The 24,099-nt window shown below is 41.9% G+C and overlaps 1 protein-coding gene across 1 annotated transcript; it reads right to left on the bottom strand.

The window, feature by feature from the left end:
• Positions 1-1,640: 1,640 nt before the first annotated feature.
• On the bottom strand, positions 1,641-23,432 carry CRBN (cereblon). Its single transcript, XM_005911491.3, has 11 exons — positions 23,306-23,432; positions 19,796-19,908; positions 18,987-19,189; positions 18,003-18,152; positions 13,319-13,478; positions 7,018-7,080; positions 6,022-6,106; positions 5,306-5,421; positions 4,914-4,978; positions 3,906-4,037; positions 1,641-2,441 (listed from the first exon to the last, which is right to left on the bottom strand). Exons 1-11 carry the CDS (start codon positions 23,370-23,372, stop codon positions 2,261-2,263), a joined length of 1,335 nt encoding a protein of 444 aa, XP_005911553.1. The 5' UTR covers positions 23,373-23,432; the 3' UTR covers positions 1,641-2,260.
• Positions 23,433-24,099: the final 667 nt, after the last annotated feature.

Raw genomic sequence — 24,099 nt, 5'->3', positions numbered from 1 at the left:
TAACATATACAGTTGAAGACTAGATGTGTCCCAAGTGGCTGGCGTTCCAATACCCAGGACGTGTTTGTAGGGAGCGTAGTTTAGGGCATAGTTGATAGTTTTCTCTGTCAAAATGAAATTTCCCTAACTTCCTGGTAAGCTTAGAAAGCTTAGCTTAAGATTCTTGTGCCCATTATTTTAATAAACATTTCCTTTGATACTGGAAGATGAATGTGGTCTCTGACATTATATATCAGGTGCCGTATATACTTAGTGCCGGCACTCCTGTCGCTTTAAAGTAAAAAAAGGTCACGGCCTACATATTTGCTCTGTAAAGATTTGAGCCTGTGTGCTTTCAGTAGGTTAAGAGGTAAACAGCACGAAGTATTGTGTATTTCGGCTGCTGTACTGACATTTTGTAACTCACTTTCCTTTCTGTGTAGCCAGTCAGAGCATCTTGGTGCGCTTTGGGCAAATAGCACTTTTGGACTTGATAACACAAAAAAGCACATTTCTGTTAAAACCCAGATAAGAGGAAGTGTGACACTCACTCAGTGTAACGGGGGCTTATGCTGCGAGAAAGGGAGCCTCAGAAACACCTGCACACAGGTCAGTAATTGAATGCTTATGAAGTAACGCTTAAGATATATAAGTACTAGTAAGATATGTATTGGTGCAACATTTTACAATTCCTACTGTTCTATATAGGACGTATGCAGATTGAGCTATTAGAGGTCTGGTTTTGTCAGGTTAAAAGACCTCAGATTAGTATTATATGCATATTTTATATACCAGAATCTTTTATCTGCAAGAGTCAGGAAACAGTACAGAACATTCTGAGCTTACACTCTTCCAGGGTAAATGTAAAAGCAGTGTTTCCTTACTACAGCTGGGGTGGACAGAGAGAGCTGCTGTGCTACCGAAAAAAACACTGGGATCCCTTTAGAGGAAGTTTTGGTTCAGTGTAAGACTACATGAACAAACCGTAAGGTAGTAATAGTAACGTCATAAAAACCCAAGGTTGTTGGTTGTAAAAAGGCAAAGAAAGGCATATTTTAAAGAATCAACAGCATTCTTAAAGTGGGTTTTCGTTTACTCTCTTTACATAAATATGCAACATGATACTCAGTTTAGGTTTCTAGTCTAGGCAGTCAAAACCATTGCATTTTTGGAAGAATAAAATATTGGTAAATTAAAATGTAAGAAACTTCAACAGTCCATTTTTGGCCACATACATTGTACCTAATTAGCTGAACTTTTCCCAGTGAAATATGTAAAGCAGTGGAGAAGTATCAAAATGACACCAATGTGAAAGGATCCAATAAACCCCTTGAATGTGTAAGCAAAGAGGTAGGTGGCAAATCTGTCTGTCTAGAAGTTTATCTTAAAAATTATTTCTTACACCTAAAGTATCTGCATCCGAGTAGATATTTTACATTATTTAAACAAACATGTTTAGCTTTGCTTTTATAGTTTCCTTACAGAGTTTCTCACTTTACATTGAACAAAATAGCCTATGAAATACATCATCGCCTCCAGCCTGTAGGAAGGAGAACGTGTTTTAGCATCCGTGCTCCACAGAGTCTAAGTTCAGATTCAACTTTGAAACAGAATAACCAAACACTGAGCAAATACACCAGATACTACTATTCACTAACAAACATGTTAGGAAAACTTTTATTTGGGGGCTCAAACTGCATATTATAACTCTTTATTTTCAAAATTTACAAATCAGTATCTCAGAAACTAAAGAAAAGGAACACAGCCCTTTTAACATTCACACATTTCCTCGCCTCTTTCAAAAAGGAACAGTACTAGAGCTTGGCACCCTCCCTTCTGGAACGTCTGCCCTTTGGAGCACTGATGCAAACACGCCATTCTGTTCCGTGTGTCAGGATCAAATAAATGATGAACTGCGTTAATTACAGCAATTGATAGGAATTTCAGATTTGTTTTGTGCAGAAAGCATGCTCACCAGTTTCACAGATGTCTTCATGTCCGCTCAGTGATAACACTACCAGGCATATCAAGAGTCCACAGGATAACAGCACCAAGCTCCTAAAGTAGGTATTCCTGAAAACCAAGTATTCTAGACTGCTTCTCATCCTCTTCAATAGAACATCTTAGTTTAAATCTTGAAATCCTGTTGTTCGACTAAGAAACTGCAACCTTCCATGTAATGTTGCTTTTACTTAGGTATGCATCAAAAGCAGTAATTTCCAAAGCAGATCTGGTGTTAGAATGCCAATGTGTTAAGTAACCTTATCCCTACTGTATTCGTTTATAAGCAGAGTATTACTTTGTCAGGGCTTATGTCATCTTCCGTATCTGGGATGGTGGGCAACAGAGCGGATCGAGTCAAACCCCAGAATTTTTGAGGTGACATGTCTTTTTTGGTGGCTGTAAATTTCCATCCGATATGGCTGGCACAGATCCTACACTGGGCAATTGTCCAGGCATACCTACGAGATTAAGGAAAGGTAAATCAGCTCAGGAACTGCATCTCTGTATCCCAGCCTATCACCTCAGAAACCTGTTAGAAAGACACATCTTTTCGTAGCCAAGTTCTAAGGATGGGGAAGAGAAAACTCAGAGCTTTGATTTATACAAGTTCCCTGAAACAGATCTCACAAAAAAGATTTTCTAATTTGTATCATCATGGTAATGCATTATAAAGTTGCTTCATTGTGCTCTTAAGCCATGCTTAAATTTTTTTCTCCAATGCCAAAGAAGAAAAAACTATCTTATTAATACAGGTTTCTTTATACAAATTGCTGGTTGCCAGGAACACACTGTAAATTGTAGCAGCATTTTCCTAGTTGTTTTGCATTGAAGTCAAGTTAGGAAATAACAATCAACTGTAGAAATACACACTTCTTCTCTGAGTTAAAACTGGGGATGGAAGAAGTTAAGTGTTTCTCTCACATAAGATTTAAGAACTGCTTTTCTAAAAGAAGAATGGTTTTGCCACATAATTTAACAAAAATATAAGCCCTGGCATTAGAGGAAAAAAATCCCAAACAAACCAGAAGTCACCCAAACCATGTAATGAAACTTTTTTTTTTTCAGGGATCCATATTTAGTAGTTCTGTTAACCAGTTAATTCTACTTTTAGTCCTTAAGAATGCTATCACATAAGATTGGCCAGTCCAAATGGCATGGTTCTTGGTCCAGAATAACAAATACAGCCACTAAGCCCTGCTCAGCTTGCCTCTTTCAAAATAAAAAGGCTGAGCCAGCGTTATTGGCTGAAGGGATCCCACAAGTTCTCAGGTAGTGTCGTAGGTCCCACAGTCATACTTTGAAGGTCAATAGGCTAAGCCAAAAAAACCAAAGCCTACAAACTAGAAGAAAAGCTGGATTCTGCAGGTTTTGTGTCTATCACTGCTAGGGTAACAGTCGCTAATTTTACAAATTATAAAATACAGATATACAGTGGACCCTTGACCAACACAAGGGGTAATCCACCTATTTTTTATAGTTGGTCCTCGTATCTGCAATTCATCTCTGCATCTAACAATTCAGCCAACACAGAAGCAGCCAGTATTGTAGTATTTTACTACTGAAACATCCCTGCATCTAAGAGGAAAGCGGAAGTGAGCGGTTCAAAACCATGCTGTTCAAGGGGTCTAGTTTTACTGGCTCATGAAACAGTTGATATTTCACTTTCCTGTCAGCTCATTCTGAAGGGGTGTGGATCAGCGGTATAGTTGATTTAAGAACTGCAGCAGCCACCTGACTACATTCAATGAGACTGTGCAAGAGTAACTTTTTCTAGCCACTCGTGAAATGAACATTTAAATAGCTATTTATTTCATTGCCTATTTCTGATGATAAATTCTAGCAACTCTCCTTAATACTCTTTTGAGCTTTACTGCTCAATTAAGGCACACACACAAACCCAACAGGGGACGCCACTGCATTACCCAGGAAACCAGCTGTGGTCTGTAGAAGGCCGGCCAATCAGGTTCAAGTTGCAAGCCTTATACACGGTAAGCGTCTCATGCACGTATCCATGAGGGTTCACATAAGCTGCCATTGGCCCACATAAAGATAAACTAAAACAGAGAATCAGCAGAGTCAAGATGGGGGGAAAATCCTACAAAGTTCACCAAGAAACGAGGATGAAAGAGCTGTATAGTGCAGTTAAAACCAACCAGAGGCTGGCAGCCCAGTTTTATTTGGTGTATGTCTTCCCTTGTGGCTCAGCTGGTGAAGAACCCGCCTGCAATGCGGGAGACCTGTGTTCTATCCCTGGGTTGGGAAGATCCCCTGGAGAAGGGAAAGGCTACCCACTCCACTATTCTGGCCTGGAGAATCCCATGGACTGTATATGTATAGTCCACGGGGTCGCCAAGAGTCGGACACAACTGAGTGACTTTCACTGGTTTTCATGATGACAAAAAGGAAAGTAGTACTGGTTTTTTTAATCTTCTTCAAGATACACAATGTAATATACAGGGAGCTCAAGCTGCCCAAAAAGGGTGAGAGGGGAAGTCCAATAAAAGGTTCCATGGGGTCGTTCTTGGGCATCTGAGTACTGTGCAAACAGTACTGTGTATCACACAGCATCAGTACCTGTCCAGAAGCATGTCCTGCGAAACTCTGACCCTACGTGGTGAAACTGATATCTGAGTGGAGCAGTGCATAGAACCCCGTAGGTACCGAAAAAGATACAGTTGATAGATTTTTAACAAGGTTGGGGTGATGGGGAGGTTTTCCTTCCCCAGGCTCGCTCATTGCTGTGAATAATCCCGTCCACAACCACTGCTGTTCTGGTACCCAGGCAGGAGCCCGTATTTCATTTGCTGAGTATTTGTAATTTAATGGAGGGAAAACTATGGAGAACAGAAATACAGTCTAGGCTGTTGTTCTGTTAGTGCAGTTGGGAAAATGTACTCAGATGTGTACTAAAAATGTAATAAAGAGCTCACCTGAATATTTCATTTTTGGTTGTTATTTCTGTTTCTTGACATTGTTTACAGCAAAGTGACGTACACTAAAATATTTAAGAGAAAATTAGTGGGGGAAATGCTCCAAAGTGTTGATTACTTTAACTGTCATTTTAAAGATGGAACGAGGAAGACACAAGCTGACATATTCACTAAACTAATGACCCTCTAGGATACACAGAGGAATGCAAAACAATTTTTCTCTCTTATGATCGCAAATGAAATGTTTAAATAATCCTTTAAAATACTGTTAATGCAAACCACAATTTGACTACATGACTCAACACCTTACAGACAGCCTTGTAGGTCCCGACAATGCAACTCCCCCAACCCCAGAGCAACAGAATGTGAGCGTCCAGGCGTTCACTACTCACTTTATTCATAATGTCTAGTTCACAGCGAAGTCGTTGGATTGCACTACCGATTTTAAGGAGCTGAATTCGTAATACATCATCAATAGGAAGACAAGCAGCTACTCTGTAAGAAAAATCTTAGAGACAGGATAGGTTTTCTCAAACTTACGAAGCAGATACATATCAGATAACTTATGAATGCCATAACATCCTTTTCAAATAAACCCTTCCCAGAGAACACACTTCACACAGTTATAAACAATACCAACATGTATCAGCTCTCGTGTGTGTATATATCTTCTTAAGGACATAACTTCTTTTCCCATACTTGTTTTTGTAAATGTCTTATACGTGAAATCAAACCCATGTTATTAAAAGTCACTTACTAAGAGACGAGAAAAATAGTTAAATTGTACCTAATTGACAGCTATGTAAACACAACAGTAAGTCTTGGAACTAAGGTCACCTTTAAAGGCACCCTGAAGACCAAGGAAAGGAGTCTTTATACCCAGATAGCATTTCTGGATGCAAGCTATTTACTGCAACCTGAGCCTTTTATGTCTAAAATAGGAATGCTCAGAATTAAAATTAACTAAAAAATACTCATTTGTTTTTTCTGTAATTTATGAAAACAAATGCTTTTTCAGGATAATAAAAAAAGTTTTTGTTTCACTTAACAGAAAACTTACAAAACAATTTTAGTAAAACATCATGGGAAGAAAGCTGATTTTTCATACCTATTGGATTTGAAGGAAGAGAATCTTCTTTGAGATTTTCATCCCATTCGCGTAGCTGTTTCTTGATTCTATCCATTAAGGTTTCCTTGTTTGAAACAAGCCATAGTAAGGGTCACACACTTTCTACACTTCACTGTCAGCTTTTCAACTCAATAAATCTGACATATTAGTAGCAATGTAAGTAGTTACTATCTAGTGAAGTTCCAGTATATACATGTCTGTTTTCTTACACAGAAATGATTGCACCCCGTGCTTAGCCCAGCACAAGGCTGGCTTTCCAGCCTCTGTCCCCTGGGTCTGGCTTCTCAAGGGCCTCTCTCCTTGCCCTCTCCAGGAAAAAGCTGCACTAGCAGCTGCTACCTACACACCTCACCTGGTGCGTGTTTACCACATCAGAGCGCTCACTGTCTTTTCGCAAGTGGATGTAAAAAATACTCTGGTCTATTACATACTTCTAATGCCTCTTAAGCTGCTGAAGAGCAGAGTGAACCGTTCCCTTCGGTGTTGCCCATGTGCTAAGTGCTCACAACCTACCAGTTCAGTAAGCCCAGAGCTCCAGCTCCTACATTCTATGAACTATCCCGACAGTATCTTACTGAATTTTTCAAGCTGTCATGATGCCTAATATAAAAAATTTGAACTGCAAAAGCACTGTTGTATACATCAATTAGTACCCTAAAAGCAGGAAACAGAAGTGGACATACCTGTTTATAAGAGAACTAAAACACTGTTAAGGGTTCTATTTTTCTAAATGTAACTGTAACTTGACAACAAAATTTTAACTGCTTAATACACCCAAAGCTGCCACAGCATCTTGTCCTGAAGTCATAAGCCACTATCCACGGACAGAAGACTGAAGGTCTATTCGTTAGAAGTCAGGTCTGTCCGGCAGTATGACTGCTGCCTTTCCCCTTGAATGAATGGCACTTGTTCCGTCTAATGACCCTCACGACATGGCTTCTCCTGGAAGCAAAACTTTCAGTGTAAGTTACTTACAGCATCATATAAGGAATACAGCCAGCGAGGCCAGGAAGTCAAATTTGCACAATGAAACTTTCTCTGAAAAGAAAACAAAAGTCACTTAAACACCATAGAATCAAGATCTTAGGGTAGAAGGAACCACATTTAAAAACTGATCTTGGCCCACAAAGACATTCTAATTTCAAAAAAGATGAAAAAGTTTGCAGAGAATCCCATAAGAGATGACTATATTTGACAAAGATGTTTTTACTTAATTCCTGTAAAACTTCAGTAACTGATGGCAAGACTCAATAAGTAAGATATTAGTCCTCAGAGTATATATTCAATGTGATACCAATGAATTGGAATTCAGAAGCAGTTTAAAGTTCATCTGAAAGAACAGATGTGTAAAAGCAACCAAGAAAATCTGGAAAGAGAAGTGTTACACAGAACAAAGACGCACTGCAGCAGTGCTGGGAAGAGCAACAGGCTGGAAACAGCCCAGCCAGCTATCAACGGCAGTTCAGTGTGATATGCTTACACTAGAGAGGTGCTACACCTGACCCAAAAAAGCACAGAATATAAAGAATGATCACACTTCTCTATACACAGAACAAAGCCTGCACATCTACAGACATGTTGACTGTGTACAGAAGCCGTTCACTGACGGAGGGCGGCACACGACGGTGGGGAAGGGGCGCTGTGCCTGCAAGACCAGATGGCGGCTTAGTGACCACGGGAGTCGCTTGCTGCGTTAGGGCCTAGCACAGTCAGCAATGTAAACGATGAAAATAACTTACCTGAGTAATCGAAACACTACAAGTTTTTGTTTCCTCATTTATCAAATCCTACTTGCTTGTAAGAACTGGAATGGAATGGTGAGCTTTTTCTAGATTCTGAGGCTTGCGAGCTCCTAATGGAAGATACACAACCACAAGTTCACAGTGTATGCCGGGAAACCATTCCTCTGCTCGAGGAAGTCTCTGCCTACGCTACACACAGCCTACCATTTCAAGACGTCTCTTTCGTACATAAATACTACTGCTCTCACTGCTACTCTTATTATTACTCTGGAACAAGACAAAAACAGACTCTAATGTTCCCATGGATAAGGTAATAAGCAATAGTAGCCACACAAATCTTGAAAAGAGAAAAGCTGTGATGGTGTTAGTGGTCATATTTTTACTTACAAAATACAAACTGTCAACAGTTACATAACAGCATCCTGCTGGGGCATAAACAGACTGATCACAGAGCAGAAGAAAAAGTAAAACACATGAATCCGGGCTATAAGGCAGCACAGGTGTGCTGAGTGAACACGGGGGCCTTTCAGAAAACGGCAGAAGGACACTGTGCAGCTACCTGGACGGGTGCTGGAGTCATACCGAGAGAAACACACGGATTGAAGCTTACACTCTGACGTCAGTAAGAAAAAATGAAGTCAAAAGGAAAAGACGACACGTTTCTTTGATGAAGATTCCTTCACACAGGGAGGTATCGCTAGCTATGATTCAGAATACAGAAGTATTAAAAAAAAATTCAACTATATAACCACCAAAATAGAGTTAAAAGACAAATATGACAAAACTATGTTATGTTTGAAACTAACTGCAGATAAAGGGATAAGCTTCCTTTACACACAGATAAGTGTGTAAAGAATTAGCAATAAACAGAGTGCGGGTGGAGACAATTCGAATTAAAGGAAATAAGACATGCTCTTAAACACAACACGTCACACGTCATTCACATTCAGAGAAATTCAAGTTAAACCTTCAACAAGCTCCTGTATTTCACTTAACCAGATTAGCAAAAATTAAGCTGGATACTACACAGCCTTAGTGAAACACTTGAGTACAGACTGGAACAATCTCAAGTAAGAAACTTTGAAAATACTTGTCAACATTACAAATGCAGTTGCCCTGACATCCAGTAATCTCACTTCTCAAATACTGGCCTATATGAAAGGTCATACATAACTGAGTCCAGTAACGTCATTAATACAGAGAATACTGCGCAGATTTCAAAATAAGAACTGCTCTGAAAACTAGAGACAGAAGAATCTCCTGCACTCTTAAAACAAGATGCAGGACAGCATGGATCCTCCTACATAAGAAACAGGAAAGAAGATTTATCTGTGTTTTACACAAACTCTGGAAGAAGACTGAGAAGCTAACCTGTGAGCTGCTGTTTGTGGGTCCCGCCCTTGAGTTACGCTCAGTTCTTTCCTGCTCCGTATGAGAAGCAGGAGCTTATGAATTTAGCGGAGACCAGAAAGCTGAGCTTCAGTCACTTTCTTATCTCGTCTCCACATTTACTTTTTTGTACCTCGTACTCTTCTCAGGAACGTGTGAGGGCTTTATAAATGAGCAAACAGTGTGGGCAAGAAGGCAGTGTCCTTAGAAACATATACACTGTATTCTAAGTAGGCTGAAACAACACTTTCCTCGTTTTGAGAGAATTTCACTATAGTAAACAGTGAAGAGAAAAAGACACTGTGAGAAGAGGGAATAAAGAAACAGAGTTTAAAGATCAAATCACTGAATGAGAAAGGTTTCCAGATATAAGTGGGTTTGGAAGAGCACTGCCTGATTATACTAGCCTAACTTCTCAATCCTTAGGGACAGTGTTCCCTTGTCAGAATGGAAGAGAACCGAAGCGTAAATACTTTTCTCATTTCAACTGTTTTGTTTTCAATGGCAAATGTTGAGAGGTTATGTACACAGTTTCAAGGTCAACTGAATACACTTCAGGAAGACTCCACTCCACTCCTAGATCCTTTAAGTATCATTTTCTGGTGGAAAAGTGGGTGGCAACCCGATTAGAGTGAGTTATTTAAGAATCAACTAAGCTTCTCCCAGTTCTGGCCTCGTGAACCGCTTCTCAGACGCAAAGACGCAAGAGGCCCTGCCGGGGCCGTGGCAGGTGCAGCAGTCAGATGTGAGTGAACTCCACGGAGGGCTGACCCGAGCCCCAGGTCGGCCTGAAGACAAGCGCTGTGACAAGTCAGCATCCGCTACAGGTACAGCAGAACAACCCCTGAGGCGGGTCCAGGGCCCCTGGAGTCTCCCCCAGTGCCTCCGCCAGCCCTTCCCTGCACTCCCCGCCAGGCTGGCATGCCGGCAGGATGGCTCCCAGTGGGCTCTCTAAAGTGAGGCAGAGTCTGCAGGACACCTGGAGTCCAAAATAGAGCGGCTGCTGTTTTTTCTTGGCCTAGTGATCTAGATCCAAATTTCAGAACCTAAGAAACTACCCAAAGTGTAAGCAACAGAATGATCAGAAAAAACACACAGATGAAGGCATCTGTAGCTCTGAACACCTTTTATATCTCGCTCATTCCTCAGCACCTTCTGTTTAATCCTCGGCAGTTCTGAACATGAAGAAAACTGAGGGCCAGTGTTTGAGAATCCACAATTACTGGAGAAATAAGACAACAGGCAGGTCAGAGGATCTGGCTCCTAATGCCTGACGGCCTGGCTGCAGAGGCCTACGTCTGAATTCAACACAAACAAGCTGAGGTGCTTTGGCCACAGAACAGGAAGGAGTTAATCAGTAATTCACACAAAAGATTTTTCACAAGTTCTGTTTGTCTAACCCAAGTTCAGGTTTAAAATGTCAAGATCCTACAGAGAAAACACAGAACTAGTTGTCCAGAGCACTTAAGTCAGGAATTAACTCCACAGACTCTCACTCTATCCTCAGAACTGTGCCAAGAAGTAACTTAGGATTTTTAAATGGTTAGGAATTTTTAACAAAAAAATCTTGTTGTGGAAGATTATATAAATAAAATACCTAATACCTCCTGGAAAATATCCAATGATTGAAACCCACAGCTATCTAAATCCTGAGAGACGATGTAATCCTGACACGGTGACCTCGCCACAGAGCATCTCAGCACCACCCAGCGCCGACACACTGCTGGGACTAGATGAGTAAGAGAAAAACCTCCCACTGCGCTACTGGTCAAATAAACATGATTTAAAGTGTATGTAAAGCATCTGTATTGGGGACATCCCTGGTGGTCCAGAGTACAACTGTACTCCCAATGCAGGGGGCCCAGGTTCGAGCCATTGTCGGGAACTTAGATCCCTCACACTGCAACTAAAGATCCTGCGCATGGCAATGAAAGATCCTGCACGCCACGATTAAGACCCAGTACAGCTAACGAAATAGAAAATTAGATTATAAAAAAGCATCCGTATCAAGTCTGAAAACAAAAGTATTGCACAGCTATACAAAGTTACTGTGAACTTAAGCTGTTTGCTCTTTAGTCGCTAAGTCACGTCAGACTCTGTGACCCTCACGGACTGTAGCCCGCCAGGCTCCTCTGTCCATGGGATTTTCCAGGCAAGAATACTGGAGTGGGTTGCCATTTCCCCTCTAGGGGAGTCTCTCCAACCCAGGGTTTGAACCCTCATCCCCTGCATCTACTTCTGCTTTACTGACTACGCCCAAGTCTTTGACAGTGTGGATCACAACAAACTGTGGAAAATTCTTCAGAGATGGGATACCTTACTTGCCTCCTAAGAAATCTATAGGCAGGTCAAGAAGCAACAGAACTGGACATGGAACAACAGACTGGTTCCAAATTGGGAAAGGAGTACGTCAAGGCTGTATATTGTCACCCTGCTTATTTAACTTACATGCAGAGTACATCATGAGAAACGCTGGGCTGGAAGAAGCACAAGCTGGAATCAAGACTGCCGGCAGAAATATCAATAACCTCAGATATGCAGATGACACCACCCTTACAGCAGAAAGCGAAGAGGAACTGAAGATCTCGATGAAAGTGAAAGAGGAGAGTAGAAAAGCTGGCTTGAAACTCAACATTCAAAAAACAAAGATCATGGCATCTAGTCCCATCACTTCATGGCAAATAGATGGGGAAACAATGGAAACAGTGACAGACTTTATTTCATTGAACTCCAAAATCACTGCAGATGGTGACTGCAGTCATGAAGTTAAAAGATGCTTACTCCTTAGAAGAAAAGCTATGACCAACCTAGACAGCATATTAAAAAGCAGAGACATTACTTTGCCAACAAAGGTCCATCTAGTCAAAGCTATAGTTTTTCCAGTAGTCATGAGTGGATGTGAGAGTTGGACTATAAAGAAAGCTAAGCACGAAAGAACTGATGCTTTTGAACTGTGGTGTTGGAGAAGATTCTTGAGAGTCCCTTGGACTCCAAGGAGATCCAACCAGTCAATCCTAAAAGAAATCAGTCCTGAATATTCATTGGAAGGACTGATGCTGAAGCCGAAACTCCAATACTTTGGCAACCTAATACAAAAATCTGACTCATTTGAAAAGACCCTGATGCTGGAAAAGATTGAAGGCAGGAGGGGAAGGGGACGACAGAGGATGAGATGGTTGGATAGCATCACCGACTCAATGGACATGAGTTTGAGCAAGCTCCTTAAACTGGTGATGGACAAGGAAGCCTGATGTGCTGCAGTCCATGTGGTCGCAAAGAGTCGGACACGACTGAGCGATTAACTGAACTCCTGCACTGGAAGGCAGATTCTTTACCGCTGAGCTATTACTTCAAATTAGGACCCTAGGATAATCTACATCAAAATTAAAACCATCGATACTCGATGAAGAGTAAAGGATGATTAGTACAGGATTCTTCAGGTTACTATAGAAACTGTCTTTCCATATTTTTAAAAGACATATCTCAGAAAGTAATTTTAAATTTAGACACTAGAAATTTTTTTCCTTTAGGGAGAAACCATAAATATTAGGTATTTTATACTCAAAACTGATACATCTCACAGATAAGTACAAACAAGTTTCACTGGTATTTGTCCTACGAGAATGATCTAGTCAAAAGGATATACTCAGGAATTAAGGCCCTAGAGGCAATACTTTTAAAGAGCGCCTAGTCCCAAGCCAGTTTTGGTGATGTCCATACTGTTGCACAAAAACAGCTTCCTTTCAGAAGCCCACAAGGAGGAAGCAACTGCCACTGTGTCCTCTCCCACACTCTCCCCCAAGTCTAGGTGCTTATGACTCAAGAGCCATGTGCCTCCTGTGAGCAGTCTAGTAAGCGTTTCCTGCAGCATTTAGAGCCACAGCGAAGTAATTCATAACTTACAGGCATAATAGCTGGAATACCTCACAGTATTGTAACATTTTACTTGATTTTGCAAACTGCTCTTACATAACAGCTGCCTATGAAATTTTAGAAACTCTGGCTATGAACAAATGCAACTATAGTATTGCTCAGATGATGTCTGGGGAAGGAATCATGAGAGTTGTTGGTGTTTCTTTCTTTAAACAGGAAAAAAGCAACCTGTCTTTGCTTTTTGAACATGCATAAAAAAATCAGTGTCTCACCTTCTGGTATTTCTGCCACCATTTATATGAACACTGGTCTTCCCATGAGACAGGTTTTGAAGGAAATATCCGGCACTTATTGAGGGATTCTAATTGAACTGCAGACATGGTCGAAGGCAGCACACACTCGGGAAGAATCTGCACCTTTGCCTGCTGGATTCTACAATAAAGAGAACCAGGCGCGGTGTTCATGTTTAGGATAAACCAACTCTAATCACTACATTTCTAACCATTATGGACAGCTTCAAGTACTAAGATTTTCAAGGTTTTCTTTTTTAAACATATTCATCAAATCCTGATATTAAGATACAAGAAATTTTCAAAAAATATTGTATTTCATAAATCACACCAAAGTTAAAACCAAAGGTAACCAAAGATTTTTCTATCTCACTGTGGAATGGAAAATGCTATTTCTACATTTCAGACAAAGCCTGTAAATGAAATCAAGTTAAAAAATCAGTATACCACCAACCCCTGATATGCTGATACTTCTATAAAAATTTCTCATTCTTGGACACCCCACCCCTCCCCTCCCCTCACTTCTTTATGTTGCCTGACTCTTAAATCTATCCCTTCTCACAAATCACCTATCCTAAGAAGTAGGTAGGTAAAGGAAGAGAAAATCAAGAACCCTTTTACATGGATAAGACTTGTAAAAGGGATAACCCTTTTACATGGAGAACTATATGTAGCCTTATTTCTCTGTGCATTCCTTTTCTCATTCCTAAACATTTACCCTGAATATGCAAAGAATCAAAATCCATATTATCTTTAAAAATTATTTCTGCTCATATAGTAAGTCATCATTCAACAATGCTACTTGAGAATATCATAATTGCAAGTTTCTTCTCATGAATTAACGCCAAAAAGGCTGTACATCCAAGCCACTGTCTTATGAGGCACTAAAAGAATTATCTATTGTAACTTTTCAAATGCAGAAAGTATCAACAATCCAAATGCTGGAACAAAAAACACTATTAGTCGGAAGAAGTCAAATATATTACAAGTCTCTGCTTCACTATTATCCATGTTCAGGAGGTCTAAAGTGGTCTTTCATTGTGACCACTGTCTCAATCCACAAAAACTTATGACACTTTAATACTTCTGATTTATTAAATGAAAATAGCTAAACGTGTCTGAAAATATGTAGGTTTACTGTCATGATAATATTAGACACACTCCACTCACTTCATTTCTTTCTTGCAAGCTCAAATTTAAGTCTACATGACTTTGGAAAATGGTAACATAAATCTGACTACGTTCAAATGTTCTTACGTTATCAGAGTTCATTAAAAACAAAAACAACTAAATAATCATCATGTTTTCCTCACCTAATTCTTAAGATTTTATTATGATACAAACATTAATGCTACAGAAACATCAGCTTAGAGATCGTTTTAACAATTAGTGTACACGGGCTGTGTAAATCGCCTCAAAGGGTGAACACTGCCCTGTCTTCCTCTGTGAAGCACCCCAGGGTCTGCTGCACGCACGGCTGCTGCTTCTCCCAGCAGCTGGGTTTTGGTTTTAACATAAACTAGTTTTGTTTCTTCCCAACCTGTTTGTGGCAGCTGTTGTGGCAGTTATTATAGCTACATAATCTATATAAATATTTTCTGAGTGGAAGGAGCTCTGTACAAAATGTTCCGCAAGTATAGCTGATTGACAGTCTTGTGTGCATTTCTGCTATACAGCAAAGTGGTTCAGTTGTATATGTATGTACGCTCTTTTTCATGTTCTTTTCCTTTATGGTTTATGACAGGTTATTGAATATAGTTCCCTGGGCTATATAGTAGAGCCCTGTTGTTCTGTAATTTATGTAAATACTATGGCAACCGGGAAAATAATTACAAAATTAAAACTGCTTTAATGAAACACTAGCTTGAGACCAAAAAATGCTTTCAAATCAGGTTCGGACAATTCTAATAGGGAGAAAAGTGCATGAATCTGGAAGGTTTCTGTGCTCATCAAAGCCCTTGTGAGTATCTTCGGAATCTCTAAAGAAAAACTACAGGTATGCACTGCAGATAGATGATGCGGTGAAAGCAACTGATGCAAGACAGACTGTCAGCTCTATCTACAGACCCAACATAAAGACAGTACCTGTCTTACCATCAGTGTAAAACGAATGAAGGGGCTTTTACATATTTTAAGTTAAAATGTTTAGGATACATATGTATGTATTTTTATGAGTTCTAGTTTTAATCACCTTTTTGACTAAAAATTACTCACCTCAATTATGGTAAGTACAAGGGCTTCTTTTGAAATTACAAATAGAGTATTAATCTCCCCTTCCTCTCTACATGTAAGAAATACTCAGGAATTTCTAAAACAGTCCTACAGAGATGCAATGATACATTTCTACTTTTTTATTCACTTTTCAAAAAAAAAATTCGATCTGTTCAGAAGATGTCAAAGAAATACAGACACGACGTGGAAGGGTCCGCAGGCAGCAGCACGCCTGTATACGTGACGAGTCTTGATAAGACAGATCACTACCGTCTGGTCCTGCATTACAGACACAAGGAAACCGGCCTGAGCTGCAGATGTGCAAGGGAGGGATTCTGGTTTGGTGGGAAGAGCACTGGTTTGGAAGTCCAGGGCCTAGAACTCACCAGTGGTGCCCACGAGCTGCACAGCTTTGGGCAAACTTCTTATCTCCATCGCACTCAGGTTCCCTTTCTGAAAAAAGAGGGGCTTGCACCACATCCTCTCTAGTCTCTGCCACCTCACCACTCCCACTGAAGGTAGTCATAGGGCCAGAAGGGCAGTGGGCCCAGAAAATTCTCACTCCATGGAGGTCTTTTAAGACAGACATTTTTGTGAAAGCCGTGGTGGTGGGTCTGAGGAATACCAGGCCCTTCCCAGTCCTGTCCCGCCTCATGAGTTTGATGCTAATCTCTACTTGAGTCCACGCATATCCGTTTACTTGCTTTCAGAGTCAAGGCTCTGTTGCCATCTTGTGTTCAAACTAATTTTCCACAATCACAAGTCACTGATGTCGACAGCCTCAGAAATATACTTTTCCCCAAGTCAATTTGCTATTATGGTTTCTGGAATATAGTACTCACAAATATTCAAAATTTTATAAGCACAAAGGTAGGAAGTACTTTTAAAATGGAACTATCAGTAAAATGCACAGCACAAACAGCTTGCTGTCTCAGCACAGGGCCCTCAGGGGGATGCTCCCTCATCCGTGGACACTGATGGTCCCAAGCGCAGAACACACAGGAGTCGCATCGACTGGCCTGAGCAGCCTGCATCCTGAGGGACAGACACACACACGCCACTGACGACCTGTGTTCAGCGCGGTGAGAGTTCCCGGAGCGAGTGCTCTAGGGAGCACCAGGCGGGAGCACGGACCCCACGGGCTCTGGCACTCCACCCCTCCTGCTCCTATGCTCGCTCAAGCCCTGAAGGGGGGCTGAGTACACTCACATTTATGAATGCCCACTATGTGGAAACACGTAAAAGTTACTGCCCTCCACAGTTCATATTCTTAAATCTTAAAAAAAAAAAAAAACCACCACCACCCTCTGAACGTTCTTGATTTCAGAAGACATTACCTGTCCAACACAGAGGTCTGACAAGACTTTCAACTGTGACTACAGATAAAGAGACCAATTCCCTAAGGCTGGGAGGACCCAGGAATTTGGATCTAAGACTTCACTAGTGATTCACTGGTGATTTATATGCTCCAGAGTTAAGAACCATTCCTATAAAGGAAACACACAATGATGAGGACAAATGCTCTGTGGTTTTTTTGGAGGTCTGCAAAGTGAACTGCATTTTTTAAAATGAGGTATTCCTTAAGGAATACCTTAAGGAATGAGGTATTCATTCCTCGTTAAGGAATGAGGTATTCATTCCTCGTTAAGGAATGAGGTATTCATTCCTCGTTAAGGAATGAGGTATTCATTCCTCGTTAAGGAATGAGGTATTCATTCCTCGTTAAGGAATGAGGTATTCATTCCTCGTTAAGGAATGAGGTATTCCTTAAATCTGTGGAAAAAAAAAAAACCCTAACATGAGAGTCACACCAAAATGGAAGTGCTAAACAGAACACTCAGAGAATTTCTCAACTGTATAAGGCACAGGGGTGACAAGCACCTCCTGACCACTTAGTAAAGATATGATCCACTGCGGTGAGAGAACATTTGCAGTGAGAGAACATTTGCGGTGGAGATGGGCACGCAGGGTACATGGTCTCCAACACCCAGAAAGAGCGGGTGGCAAGCATGACCACCGCAGCCCTCGCAGCCCCTGATGCTGAACACAGCTCGCAGAGCCCTGAGTTCCCACCCTTCCCAATTTGAAGAGAGGTCTTCGATCCCAAAGAAGCCCTGTCCCAAATGACACTGCCTGCTGGGGATACATCAGTGCTCCGAAACCTAGAGGGGCATCAGTCACCTGGACATCAACAGAAAAGATGCCGCGGCCTCCTCCCCGACTGGTCGCTCTCTAGGGATGGGAGGAAGAGCAGGAACGCACATGTCTGTAGTGTTACTGCCCAGGTCACTATGATGCACAGCAAAGTTAGAAACCCTAGACTGCACTTTCAAAGGGAAAAGAACTAGTTAAAAGCTATAAAATGTGAACGTCAGCAAAACAGACAGAATATAAGAAAACTACTTCATTTTATGATGTTTGAGGAGTTTTAAGATAGACAGACAGTGTTTCTTACCCGTCTGACTGTGTCCTGATCTCAAGGACTTTGAATCTCTGTCTTCCGATTGCTTTCACTTTCACAACCTCGATTCCAAAATCCTGTTCTTCTCGGTAGGCATATATCTCTGCTGTTGTTCCAAATTGTGCTTCCCTTTCCTGTACATTACTTCCAAGGTAAATTTTTAAAAGGAAACAGTTTTAAACATTTGATTTTCAAATATGCAAAGTTGACAAAAGCAATACACATGGGAAAACAATTTATATCATTCTTGCTGCAAAGCTATTTAATTTTATTTATTTTAGAATCACATGGGGAACTGATATATATAGAGAGGGCCTCAGGAAGTACGATTAGAGCCCAGTAGCAGAAGAACAGATTTCTAGTCATTGAAAATAACCCACAGCTGACAGGGGTTAAACTGTCATTTCCCAAGCTAAACATTCTTTTATTCAGCAGATCATCCTTTCTGCCGCTTATCAGCAGCTCTGCACTGGGCTGAGCGGGGAGGGGAGTGGGGACTTCCTGTATCAACTTCCTGCCCCCGCCACTGATTTCCTCTAGTTCTTATGGGACACTTGACACTTAGCTTCAACTTACCACTTGTCTACGAGAGGACAACTTGGGAATTTGGAGAGACAGAAAATAACCAGTCACTCCTTTGCAAAAACCATCCTTTACAAACAGTGTAAAAGCCCTCTTTTTCTTGAAGACAGCGCTTGAAAATAAGGTTCTAGAACTGTTCTTCATTATCTATTAATGATTTTAAAACTTTCACATACTAGAAAGTTAACTGTGTGTGAAAGTTAAAGCTTGACTTAGATGGTAATGATCACAGCAAAATATTCCAACTTCCACTTCCAAGCTTTTTATGAGAGTGTTTTACTTCACAGCCTTGTCCCAACTTCTGTGCAGGCAAAACAGTAGTCAGTTTTGCCTTAAAACCACCTCTCCTGTGAGTGCACAACAGAGTGTTAAAGTCAGCTCACCCTGAGATTTTACCTGTACGCAAGCACTGCGAAGGTTCTGTCCTTCTGAATTAAGTTCCGCACCATACTGACTTCCTGAGGGCTGAAGAGCTGGAGGGGTAAGGTCTGCCCGGGGATCAGTGTCATCACCACCTGCGGCAGCACGGGAATCACCGGGCAGCTGTCGTCGTCGTGCAGAGTCCTGCCGTGGAACTCCTCCATGTCGGAGCCCAGGTACTGCGGGGGGCGCACAGGCTCAGTCGTCACGGACGGCAACAGAACACAAGCTCAAGAGGCCACGCGCAAGCGGACATAAAGACGCGCACGTGGAAGGTACCCCCGTGTAAATAGTAAATCCGCCGGATCGGTGTCCCACAGGGAGTCTGTGACTCCTGGAGGCGGAAGTCTCAACTCCTTGTGAAGAACCTCATATGCAAATTACAGAGCATTTTTTAAGCTCAAAACATTTGATTTTGACTAAGCTCGGCATCTCTATGTCTGAAAAGTATAAATGATGAGTATAAAATGCTAGTATGTTAAATAACACCCTGGAATCCTGCGGTACAGAGAATAAGCAGTACTTTAACCGTTCTATAACTAGCCAAGATATAAGGAGGGTGCCAAGTGTGCAAAGAATCACTTGTAATAGACAAAGTACCAAACTGCTTAAAAATTAAAGCTTAACACTATTTATCAGTTGGCAAGAAGCCCACATCCTCATCCACGACTTCAAGCGTGATGTAATATCAGGTAATGCTAAAAGCAGTCATTCATTTTCAAGAACTTTTATCTACAGTTAAATGTACACATCTCTCATACTAGATCTAATACAAAGTTACATACTGTATGTGATGTCGGCAAACTAGTGTCAAAATTTATGATGTTTGGTTTCTTGGGTTCTTTGTTATCCTGGTCTTCAACTTCCATTTCAATTTCATCTTCTTCCTCTTCCTCTGCTGTAAAAGTACAGTAATATAAGCAAAAAACAAAAAACAGAGGAATGGGGATATAAAAGCTACGTTCCCGTTCAAATACATAATTCCTTCTTAGGGATTCCAGGCCCGTGGGAAGAGGAGTTCTTATGGACACCATCCACACTTGGGAATCTCGACAGTACTGTGAAGAGGAGGCCAGAGGGGGCGTCTAGGCTGGGTCTGACTCTAACTACTTCTCTTAAACCAGTGTTTAAGTTTAGAATAGTTTAAGACTTACAGAGAAGTTGCAAAGATGGTAGAGAGTTCCTTATACCTCACATCTGTTTCTCAAGAGGTAACATCTTAATTAGTGTGGCACACCTGCCATAACCAGGGAATCAGTGTGGGCACAGCACCATTAACTAAACACATTTTATTCGGATTTCCTGAGTTGTTATCAACTATGCTACTTCTGTTCCGGGGCCCTGCCCACGACACCACGTTACATTTAGTCGTCAGGTCTCCTTAGCCTCCTCTGGGCTGGGAGGGTCTCTCAGACTTTCCTTGTTTTTGATGGCCTTGACAGTTTTGAGGACTATTGGTCACGTGCTTTGTAGAATGTCCCTCAAGTCGGAATTTTCTTGGGGAGGAAGCCCAGAGAGGTGAAGAGCCATTTTTGTCATGTCTTATCAAGGGTGCACACCACTGACGTGTCTTAGAACTGCTGAGGCTGACCTGGATCACCTGGTGGGGTCGTATGGGTCAGGCTTCTCCACTGGAAAGCTCCTTTCCCCCTCTTTTCCACACTGTACTCTTGGGAAGCAAACCATGAGGCACAACCCACATCTAAGGGGTAGGGATTGTGTCCCACTTCCTTGAAGGGTGACCACCTGCATAAATTATTTGAAATTCTTCTGCATAGGAGATGGAGCTCTTCTCCCTCACTAGGAGCCGATTCTGACACAGCAGACAATTCATCCCACGCGATGAAACCTTAGTTTCCTCATTTGAAAAATGACAGACACAAGCAAGACAATCTCTATAAAGTTTCTTCAAGCATTTAAAGCGTTTCTAGAGAAGATAGGAAGGAAGGAAAGAGGAAGGGACTAAAAAGCAAGCAAGCTCCTAAATAAACTTCTAAATAGATAAAATGGCTTTGCAAAATAGTTACTTTCTGCTGTGCATATCATTATTTAAATCTAACCACCTCCAGCTAGGTTCCTGACAAGAAAATATAAATGTTTTTCAATATGGCAACTGCTTTGGACTTTCCATTAATTCTTACAAAGTCCTTAGATATAAGGGTTTGTCAAAGAGAACAACCTAATTATTTCAACTTAAATTCAAATGTTCAGTGATTTAACACTGCATACAAAATTTTCCTAAGAACAAAAAAATTCAACGAGACCAAGAGATAACAAAGAAAAATCTAAACCGATGACAAAAATATACTGCATCTACTTTCTTGCATTCACAATTCTGACGGCATGGCTTTCATCGTGCTCTTTTGACACTTTACTGCTCTATTATGCAAAGTTTTAAAGGTCAACTTTTAGCTCAAAGGCTAGAACTCTTAATTTTTAAATTTACATTTTAACTATTCTGACTTCATTTCAAAATGATTTCCTTTATACTAGCCTTTCTCCTATATATGGCTGAAACCCACCTCCTTCTACTTGGCTGTTTATGTATTATTTTATGCTTCTTTTTTGGCTGGGACAGATTCTTCAAATCTTAAATATTAAGCAACTACTTAAGCACTTAAAGGATACTCTTCCAAACAACTCATACCCCACGGAAGTATGGACAAATGACTGTTTCTAAAAATAAGGCATACATGATTTGCAGGAGCATGACTACTGTACTGACAGTCTCTCTGAGCCCCTTGCACTCTCAATTTTTTTTGACAAAACACACCGTTCAGAGCTACCAGGGTGAAGTGTGATGACTCATCTCATGCAGGAGCACCATGTGGATACCAACAGAACATCAGCATCTTCCCTAACACACTGGATTTGGCACGGATAGAGTTGGGCTGATGTCTCTGAAAAAACAGCTCAGCTCTTTGATCAAATTCAATTCAGCTAGGTTGCTTCCAGATGGACCACTGACTCTGATTCTAATCTATTTTCATGGAAAAGGTCCTTTCCATACAGCAGGGGCATGCCTTCAGTCTCTTCCTCCTCTGGCCCACACCCCTCCCAGTGGGCAAAGTCATCCTCCAAGCACAGCTTCCCTTAGGTCTGAAATCCACAACTGCTTCTCTCAATCCATGGAACAAACTCACGATCCCACTGGCAAGAGATGCAAGCTTTCCAACACTCCGCCCCAACCTACCTTCCAGGCCTTATCATCTGCGAATCTATCCTAGGTCATAATGCTTCTGGATGTCTGCAGTTCACTTCACAGGGCCTTTCCCCAGTCCTTCTCAGCCACAGTCAATCCCTCCCTCTGACGATTTACTTATCTGGCCTACAACACTGGCCTTCTGCTAGTTATATTTTCAGGAACCATAGCTACATGATAAACTTCTTCAAGTATCAGACTGCATTATACCTCTTTTTACCTTCAGGATATATAACACACTTTCTGGCACACAGTGAAGTGACTCCGCTAAGTCTCAGTTTGGCTGATACACCTCTTGCAAGGCAACTCTTGTCTACAGCATTCCATGGCAAAACTGTACAATTATTCCAGACTTTTTTTCTGCCCACTATTCCAACATAAGGCCATGGTCTAAATTTTCACAAAACATAAAGGAAAGAGAATCCCAAATTTAATATCCCAGTTCTAAGTATCTAAAATTAGGCGCATTCTACCATGTACTTGAACTACAGGCCTAAGAACAGACCAAACACCGGCAGGGCCCTGGGTGGTTAAGAGACACCAGCTATGCAGACAGACAGATTTGACTAGGACTCCTGGCCCTGTAACTGTGTGACCTTGGACAAGTCACACACTAACCTGCCAATTCATTTCTCACCCACCAAGTCAGGACTACAACAGTGACGTGGGGAGGATAAAATGGGAAAATGCACGCAAAACGCCTGGGGCAGGGCCAGTGACACGGAAGCAATTAATAAATTAGCTGTCACTCTTATGGGGGGCGGGGGATGAAGTCCCAGAAAAGTCTGGGATGCTGAGCGGCCCCAGTCTTCCTCTTTCCCCACTCAGTTTCACACCATTTCCTTGGAGCCAAGTTCTGGGCACACAGAGGATGGAGAGCACGGAGTCCCTGTCTTTGGGGACAGCCTCCTCCCTCCCCAAACCCTCGTCCCCATAGTAGGGGGAGCCGAGCTGCAGCAAGAAACACTACGGTCCCGGGCCCGCGGCCCCGAGCAGGTTCTGCACCACCCGCCAGCCTCCCCGGCCCCGCCGAGCCCCTTGCGCCTCCGGCCTCGCCTTCTCCCGCTGTCAGGAACAGGCCCCAGACAGTTACCGGGAAGGAGCGGCAGGTGATTGCCCATGTTGTGCGCAGCGTCCTCCGGGTCTCCCTCGCCGGCCATGTCTGTTTACCCGCAAAGGAGCCTGGGACAGGGCGGCGCCCGGGCCGCCGGGGGAGGGCCGGTGCAGCGCCTCTGTTGCTGCGCCCCAGGCCACAGCTCCCCCTTGCGGCGCCCGCGGGGAGGACAGCACACTGGCCTGCCGGGAAAGGCAGGAGGGCCGGCACCGCGGGGACTCAGCGCTGTGTCAGCTGCCCTTCGTGCTCGCTGCGCTTGGTACAGAGCCCTCGCCTGTTCCCGTCCCTGGTAGGACATTTCACACACATACGGAAACAGGCTCAGATTCTTCAGTCTCAACCTTGCTCTTGACAAGGGAGACGGGAAGCAAATAGGAACCCATTTATACAGCCTTAGCTCCAATTCTTAAAATAAAAACTGTATACATGAAGACTGGGAAAATGCATGTTATTCCAAAGCCGGCTGGGTTATACCCGAGTTTCTTTACAACAATCAAAAGTAGTTTTCATATATATTTTCCAAAATTAATAAGCATTGGTCTGAAACAAATACTAGAAATGGTAAGAGAACAGAGAAAGGCCTATGATTGGCAAGTGAGATTGTCAATATAAATAGCTTACTCGTTATTACTTCAACTAAAATGAGTCATTGTGTTACAAGAGAAATAAAAAATGGGGTTTTCCTAATAACAAAGGGAAGAGTGAATGGCAAAACAGGCCTATAAGTTAAGCAACCCTAGTTTTACTTTAACTTTTACTATTCAAAGTGCATG

Source organism: Bos mutus, chromosome 22 (genome assembly GCF_027580195.1).
Source record: "Bos mutus isolate GX-2022 chromosome 22, NWIPB_WYAK_1.1, whole genome shotgun sequence".
In the NCBI taxonomy this organism is placed as follows: Eukaryota; Metazoa; Chordata; class Mammalia; order Artiodactyla; family Bovidae; genus Bos; species Bos mutus.
The sequence above is the reverse complement of the archived record's forward strand: the minus strand, read 5'-3'. Positions and strand labels throughout refer to the sequence as shown.